Below are 8,293 nucleotides of genomic sequence, written 5' to 3' on the forward strand. Positions count from 1 at the left end.
GTTAGTTCACCACTGGACCAATAAACATCTTGCCAGTGTGATGATACTGTGCCTTTAAGAAATGTATTTGTGTCACGTTTCTTGTGCAGGATTTTTTAGCAGTCATTTTTATTATCGGTGTTGCTTTGTCTGTAATCGGCAGCCAACAAGTTGATGCTGCAGAAGTGTAATTGGTCCTAACGACTGGAATGTTCGTTTTAATCTGGGCTAATGCAGATCTGTTAGTATAGTGTTTTACCCTGGGGTTTTTCAGAGCTGTGCTTGGTTACGTTCATTGACAGAAAAAGTTACGTGAGGGCAGAGATGGCCTCATGGAAAAAATAAGTTCAGTTGCCGCTTGGGAGCTGCAGAGAGAAGTAGCTTTCTGTCTCTCTCTCTGGAGTCTGGGTACTGTCGAAAATAGATCTCTGCATCTGATGTTCATTTATATAAACAACATAGGTGACTATGTGAAAGTTAGGAAGAATGTCTATTCAACAGTCAGTGAGTTATTATAATGCCTCCATTTGGAAACCTTGAACCATTCAACGCTAATTTGGAGGATTGGGTCCAACATGTTCAACACCTGAGATACTCCTTCAAAACAATCGAAATAGCGTGGGGAGGAGTAGCCGAGAGTAATTCTGTTCACAGCCTGTGGTGCCCAAAGCAATAAATTGATAAGAAGCTTGACTTCTCCGGATGCCCTGACACTAAAACCTTTGAAGAACTCACAGAAATGTTCAAAAGGTATTATCACCCAAAGCTCTCTGTAACTATGCAGAGATGATGTGGGTATGCCGGCGTTGGACTGGCGTAAACACAGTAAAAAGTCTGACAACACCAGGTTTTAGTCCAACCTATTGATACAGATTTAACTCAATGGCAAGAGCTCCCGGGGAGGTGAAAGCACCTTTTATGCTGAGGCTGAACATTGTGAATTTGGATCTGCTCTTAATGAATGGTTCAGAGATCGGTTAGTGTGTGGGGTGAATAATACAGAAGAAACTTGGGAATCTGAAATAACCCTAAAAAAGGTTCCCTAAAACCCTAAAAAATTGCTCTTGCTGTGGAAAGTGTGGAAAATGTTCCAATATCAAAGCTTTTACAAAGGGTCACCTGGACTCGAAACATCAGCTCTTTCTCTCCTCACAGATGTTGCCACACCTGCTGAGATTTTCCAGCATTTTCTCTTTTGGTTTCAAATTCCAGCGTCTGCATTAATTTGCTTTTATTTGGAACTATTAGACCTGCCCTTACCCCATCTCACTGATAGGGTCCCCAACTGGGATTCAATGTATTCCTGGAGGATTCATCGCACGATCTTCCCCCTCGTTCCAGCCATTAGTCACCAACACATCCATCCCTGTGACCTACTGCATTCCTACACCAATTGGAAAGCAAAATGACTCATCACCCAACCGGATAACTGTCAGCCAAGCAGCCTTTCCCCAGTTTCAATGTTTTTTACATCTGGGAAAGAGAAATGTGGAAAGAAAATGGGAAAAGAAACCAATCTTTCTGATTGTTCTCCAGGGTTGGACACAGGAGTGTCCTGGAGATTTGATGCTCAATTCCTGGAGAGTCCAGGCCAATCCTGGAGGGTTGGGAACCAGTGGACTGCACTATATGCTGATGTCATTCCATATTCCCCTAAATCTAACTTTCAAATCCCGCAGAGAGGCTCCAAGTCAAACTTTCTTTCCTGGAACAGACTTGAGTGGGTGCATTTGCTAAAGTGTGATTGGGAGCTGGAGAGAGGCGGAGAATTGGAGCTGATTGAAGAGGTGGAATCGCTTCCCGAGTATCCCGTGGGACAGGGAGCCTCTGCAATGGGATTGCAGCTGGATTCCCGGCTAGAAAACGGGCTGGTGTTTGCGGGAAGTGATTGTCCTGATTCACTGGCCGGGATGGGAGCTTGGCTGCTTTCTTGGGCTCTCTGCTTCCTGGCCGCCTCCTCACTCTCAGGCCAGCCGCTACTCCTGGGGAGGGATGATGTTTGTGTCCCAGAGGCAGGCTGGAGATTTGAGTGCGGTCACTCCGGGATCAGCAGCGCTGAGTGTATCCGCCAGGGTTGCTGCTTTGATCCCCGGAGCTCCAGCCCCCATCGCTGTTTCTCCAGTCTGAGAAAGAGCCCAGGTAACAACAAGACTCACCCCCACATCCCCCCCAGTCTAGTGGAGACAGAGAGAGGAGAGAATCTAACTGGGAAATGGGGCATTTGTTGCTGCCTCACTGTGTGATGGAGATGGGTAGGAATGGCTATTCGGCATCTGAAGCTTCAAGTGTTAAATTCCTTCAGTGAAATGTTAATGTTCACTCTCTCTCGCCTGTTAGCAATAATGACAAATACACTAAACAACTGGCTGCTTTAACCCTGTGCTGATCTTTTATTGTGGAATTTATCTCCGGTGAATCTATCTAAACAACTGGACACTTTTTTCCTGTGGATAATCCGCCACAGAAAGCATCGATGTGACCATCCCACAGGGAGCAGCTTCCCTGCTTGGTGAAGCTGAGGTTTGGGGTGACTGGGAGTTTGGGTGATATTAGACTCTGTCTGACCCATGTGATGGGTGTGTTGCTAATGATACATGGTTTATTCGGGGCTGGGATAATATTTGCTGCTTCTGGGTGCTGTGATGATGGCCACTTGCTCACTATTCCTTATTAATGGAAACTAGTGTTTGAAATGATCACCCAGTAAAGAGAAATTAAGTTAATTACAGATGACTAACTGGTGTTGAAGGAAGGTTGCATTGAGTAACAGGAGCCCCAATTGGCTCCAGTATCTATTGAATGGGATTCACTCACTGTTAACTGATCCACTTTGCTGGTATTTGTACTAAAGTAAACTCTCAGGAATTCAGTAATGTTTATGGATGTTGGTGTTGGGCATAATTGTCTCATCACTAGGTTCACTAAGTAGATTAGGTCTGTACTTGTTGGAGTTTAGAAGGATGAAGGGGAATCTTATAGATGTATAAGATAATGAAGGGGATGGATAGGGTAGAAGTAGAGAGATTCTTCCTGCTTAGAAATGATAGCAGAACTAGAGGGCATAGCCTCAAGATAAGGGGGGGGGTGTGTAGTTTAGATTGAGGGAAGAAGTTCCTCCTCAACTCCAAAGGGTGGTAAATCTCTGGAATTCTCTACCCGTTGAAGTGGTGGAGGCTACCTCACTAAATATATTTTAGTCACGGGTAGATAGGTTTCTGATAGACAGGGGAATTAAGGGTTATGGGGAGAAAGCAGGAAAGTGGAACTGATCCACTTCAGATCAGCCATGATCTTATTGAATGGTGGGGCAGGCTAGATGGCCTACTCCCGCTCCTATTTCTTGTGTCCATTCCTGTTCACAGTTCTGTGGGTCTAACTAGGGTTTTGTCCAATGGCAGCACAACATCTGCATCTCTCTAACTCCAGCCCTTTTAGATGTTCTGAACTGGACTATTTTCTGTACCTGTTGGTGGTGTTTTGGGAAACTGAGCACCTGAACCCCCAAATCTCACTGGCCGTCGACAGAGTTTAACTTTGCCTTAAAAATAGGCTGATAGATCCTTTTTTTTATTTGAAATGAATAATATCAACTTGTTAAAATTTATTTGCTACAACTTTGTCCATTTGCCTAATCTAATAATACCCTGTTTTGTCTAAATTTGTATATTTGAGCTTTTTATGCCATTATCTAAGAATGAATATCATAAATAAGGCCCTGAGCCAATTCCCTGTGGGGTGCCACTCAGCCCATCCTCCCAGTTCGAGTGCATGTCCATTACTACAACTCTCTCAACCAATTTTCTATCCATGAACAGCGATCAACCTTGAATTGCATGGGCTCACACCCTGTTTAATCTTGTGCAGGATTTTATCAAAGACCGTCTGGAAGTCCATATGAATAACATCTCGTCAACTTGCCTCTGCCCACCATCTTTGTCACTTCAACAAATTATAGTTGGTCAGGCATGATCTGCCCTTATGAATCCATGCTGACTCTCTTTGGTCCTCTGTTAGTTTCCTTTGGCTGTCTTCCCTTTCTACTGTGAATACTGAAGTAAAATACTTGCAGTCTACCATTTCCCCATGGTCATTCACATTCCCATGCTCTGAGTCAATGCCTTTAATCGGTTGCTTCACCTCTGTCTAACTGTAAAATTGCCTTTCATTGTCATTTGTCCTTTTTGCTTGCTATTGATCTGCCCTTGTATTGTCAAATGATTTAATTTCCATCTCCATTTTTATGTAAATGAAGAACAACAGTGGCTGAGATCTTTCTCCTCTTACCATGTCCCTTTTCATAAAGTAATCTCAAAAATGTGTCTTTGAAACTGAGCTTCTTCCTAACATTCCATTTATCTAGAGTTTGATGATATTATTGTGCTTTGAGTGGTTGGATTGTATTCCTTTGCAGCGTGCACAGCTGATGGTCATTTCATCATCGTGATCTCCAAGAACCTGACCCGTCCTGCCCTCAACCTGTCATCTCTGTATGTGAAAGATGGACAAGAGGCTGAGTGCCAGCCTAAACTAACCACTGGGCAACTTGCGGCCTTCCGCTTTCCAGTCACCTCTTGTGGCTCCAGCAAGCGGGTGAGTATTGAAGGGTCAAGGCATTCTCCCAGTAAGTGAGCCAGCTTCTTATTAAGCAGCCTCTTCATTGCAGGAGGAAGATGGAACCTTGGTCTATGAAACAGACGTCTTGGGCAAGAGGATGATTGAGACTGGGAAGCTGGGCTCAATAACTCGGGACAGCACCTTTGGGTAGGAGGATGGTGGGAGTTGTTGGTATTGGAGGGGATGTGTTACTGAATGAAGCTGCAACTACTTGTGTCTGTCTGCAGCCTGCACGTCCAGTGCAAGTACAGAGGGAGGCAAGAGACTGGCTTACAGATCAATGTCACAGTTTACACGGTTTCTCCACCACCTCCTGCTTCAGAAGAAGGGATTCTGAAACTGGAACTGCGAATAGCAAAAGGTAGAGGTGCCCTGGGGAATGGAGAATGGGATTAGTGGGGATGTATCCATACAGGGAGTGACTGGTTCTTGTGTGTGTGCCCCCCAGATGGTGACTACAGATCATGGTATGTGAACAGTGAGTACCCCATTTGGAGAATCCTCCGGGAGGCAGTGTTTGTGGAGGTTCGTGTCCTGGGTCGCAGTGACCCAACGCTTGTCCTGAGGCTGCATGACTGCTGGGCAACTCCTGTGCCAGCCCCAAACCATGAGGTGCAATGGAGTCTGCTGGTGGATGGGTAAGGAGTGTGAATGGGAAGGCTAATGGCTTTTGGACATTAAAATGACTGGACTGCTTCTTATCTCTTTCCCCCTCACCAAATGGCCATAAACTGGTGCAGAGTTGCCTCTGCTGATCAGTGAGGGTCTTGGACAATTCCAGGGAGGTCACGTGGGCTACACTTGGCCAAATAGATCTGCTCCCTTCAAGAACCCATATGACCCCTTGCTGATTGGTGTCTGCACCCATTGTACCAACCACAAATGTATTCCAGAACTAGTCTTTAGCAAGTTGAAATAAACATGCTCTCCATTTCTACTTCCTTATCCTCTGCAATGACATCTGCAGCACTTTGCCCCCCCCCCCCCCCCCCCCCCACCCATGGTACATTCTCCAGGTTCCGGTCAATGTGTCCCATGTTTTTTACATTGGGAATCTCCCTGGGTTGTTATCCCAGTGGTTCTAATGCTCTACAGTCAAACCATTGTGAATGGCACATACCATCTGTGGTGAGTAGTTTTAATACATTTCAGCTCCAGTTTCTTGGTCAGAAACATTCCTGACCTCCAGTAATATCCCACATGGAATTCTCCCAGCTTGGAATAATGGAATGAACAAATTGGGAAATCTTTCAATGAAAGAATGGAATCACCTCTGGAACACAACACCAGTGACCCCAAACTAATTTTATTGATATTTAACAGATCAGATACCCCTCCCTGGTCTGACACCATTTGCTGACTGTTCCAGGTGTCCCTATGAGGGTGATGACTATCAGACTCTCCTCCACCCAGTCATGTTTTCTGGCCTGAAGTTCCCAACACATCACAAGCGGTTTGAACTGAAAACATTTGTTTTCTTGGACAGAGAATCAGAGCAACCTCTGACTGGACAGGTAAGCAAGAGAAATCCAAGCCAAGCCTCCCTTTCTGCCTGGCTCCTTAACAGCCTGGTTCATCCAGGAACATGAAGATTCCCCCTAAAATGTCTCCTTTCCATTCTAGGTTTACCTGCACTGCAGTGCTGGGGTCTGCTCACCCTCTGCTCAGGATGACTGTACACCCAAATGTGTCCCAAGTGAGTTCTTGTTTGATGTCTCCTGAATCAGGATGATGCTTCATTAAGACAGGCAGAGATGATGTTTGAATGGAATATCTGGTTAGTGTGCTGTGACTGGAGGATTCTTCTATCCCTCAGCATCTACACTCCTCTATCAATGGGAGGAGCCTTTCTGAGTGGGTGCTCCAACTGTAGGCCTGTCTGCACCCCTCTGAATGCCCATCATTGCAAACATGGGTCTGCTCTACCTGAAACAAGGGTGCCACCAAGTTTAGTTGGCAATCTAGCAATTTGTAGTGAGTTGTACCCAACATGTAGAAAAGGGAAACATTCTCTAGGGAACTGTAGCGTCATCAATATGTAAACTGTCAGAATTGTCAAGTGATGAGCTGAAATATCAACCCTAAACAAGCCTTGATGTTCCACATCAGTTAGTGCTCAGATGTCACCCTGAAACTTGGAATCTAATAGCAATATAGCAAATGTGTTAGCAAGATGACTGATTTCGCTAATGCTTGTGCAGTGTGGCAGGGCAAGACACCATTTTGGGATTTCTGACTTGCATTAAAGTTTGATCAGACTGAGGGTTAGTCTAGGCATTTTTTGGCAAACTCTGTAAATGACAATCCATAATATGAAGGGAGTGTAGACAATCTGTTCTCATCACTTGAGGATTTTAGAAAATTAATCTGTATTGTGTCTGAACTGTCTGACTTCTCTTCCCAATAGAGAGACGCAGGAGTCCCCGTGACCATGAGGGAACATTAGTGAGTGCTCCTGGCCCCATCATCCTGGAAGATGAGGGGCTTCAGTCCAAGAAACAGCATGAAGCAAGTGGTAAGTAGAGACTATTCAATAGTCCACCTGTGAGCTCTCTTGAATATAATGTCTTCTAATCTTCCATTAGGTGCTGCTGAATCTGCTGCTTGGCTTGTGCAAGGAGTAGCCATTGGCTTCATGATGGTGTCCCTGTGCCTGCTGGTGGTGATGGTTACAGTGTACATGAAGAGACCAAAAGCTGTTGCTTGTCAGTGTAGAATCTGAACCAAAATAAACTTCAGATGAATGAGTCCTGGGTGTTGTAGAATTGTTTTCAGCTGGCTAAGGATTGTAGACACTACTTCAAAGCAAGAAGATAGTATCTAATACTTTTCTATCATTGTTTTCATGATTTACTCACCGCCTCTACTGCATCCTGCTTGATCCAGGCTTTTCAAATAATACAAACTCTTGTTTGTGGAGCATGCAATCCAGCTGATATGTGAATCTTGGAGCTTCTAGCTCCAGTGGTTGAGCCACCCTTGATCACAAACGTTGTATCAGAGGCTGGAACACAACCTTGCTGCAGAATTGGCAATTCACCTGCCCACACCAGTCTTTGAAAGGACTGTTTGCTTAGTACCACTTCTCCCTGCCCCATTGTCTTGTCCACAGCCTACCCCAAGGCTATGAGTACCAGGTCCTTGTTTAGGATCTGAAAACCCCCAATCTTTATTAGCATAGCAACAAACGTTGTACAGAAATCCAAGAACATGAATACTTAAACCATTATGGATCAATGACAGATTACTTTTCATAACAACTTCTCCAATTTGGTAGTTTTCATCAATAGCTTTCTCCAAGTTTAATCTCTCTTCCTCCCCCAGGAAGTTAAGATGCATGAGTTATCCATCATAAGGGATGGATTCCCACACTGTTTCAGAGCAACTTCTGAAGCTATGATGTAGTTCTGGATGGGATGGTCCAACAAGTTTTCCAATCCCTAATACAACCATCAGACTGCCCTGAATATCAAGACAAGTAGACTCCTGACAATGGAAAAGATCCACTCAATATCAGAGTGCATTGGTGATCTATTTTAAATTGCCCTACTAATAATTTTTTTTCCTCCAGGCTGTGTAGCTAAACTTTTCAAATTGAGAAAATTCTGTAAAACTCTTCCTGTGCTGTTCTTCTAGGTGACTTATCTTTGTTCAAGCCAATACAGTTTTTTTGGTCAGGTTTCTAACAGCTTTCCCTACA

General features: G+C 44.5%; 1 protein-coding gene across 1 annotated transcript; it reads left to right on the forward strand.

Annotated features, from left to right (window-relative positions):
- Positions 1-1,798: 1,798 nt before the first annotated feature.
- On the forward strand, positions 1,799-7,315 carry LOC145358673 (zona pellucida sperm-binding protein 4-like). Its single transcript, XM_080212895.1, has 9 exons — positions 1,799-2,118; positions 4,391-4,569; positions 4,643-4,740; positions 4,821-4,954; positions 5,042-5,231; positions 5,963-6,107; positions 6,217-6,289; positions 7,001-7,108; positions 7,179-7,315. Exons 1-9 carry the CDS (start codon positions 1,812-1,814, stop codon positions 7,313-7,315), a joined length of 1,371 nt encoding a protein of 456 aa, XP_080069021.1. The 5' UTR covers positions 1,799-1,811.
- The last annotated feature ends 978 nt before the right edge of the window (positions 7,316-8,293 follow it).

The sequence above is a fragment of the Carcharhinus amblyrhynchos genome, chromosome 26 (assembly GCF_965287045.1).
Source record: "Carcharhinus amblyrhynchos chromosome 26, sCarAmb.v2.hapA, whole genome shotgun sequence".
NCBI classification, from domain to species: domain Eukaryota; kingdom Metazoa; phylum Chordata; class Chondrichthyes; order Carcharhiniformes; family Carcharhinidae; genus Carcharhinus; species Carcharhinus amblyrhynchos.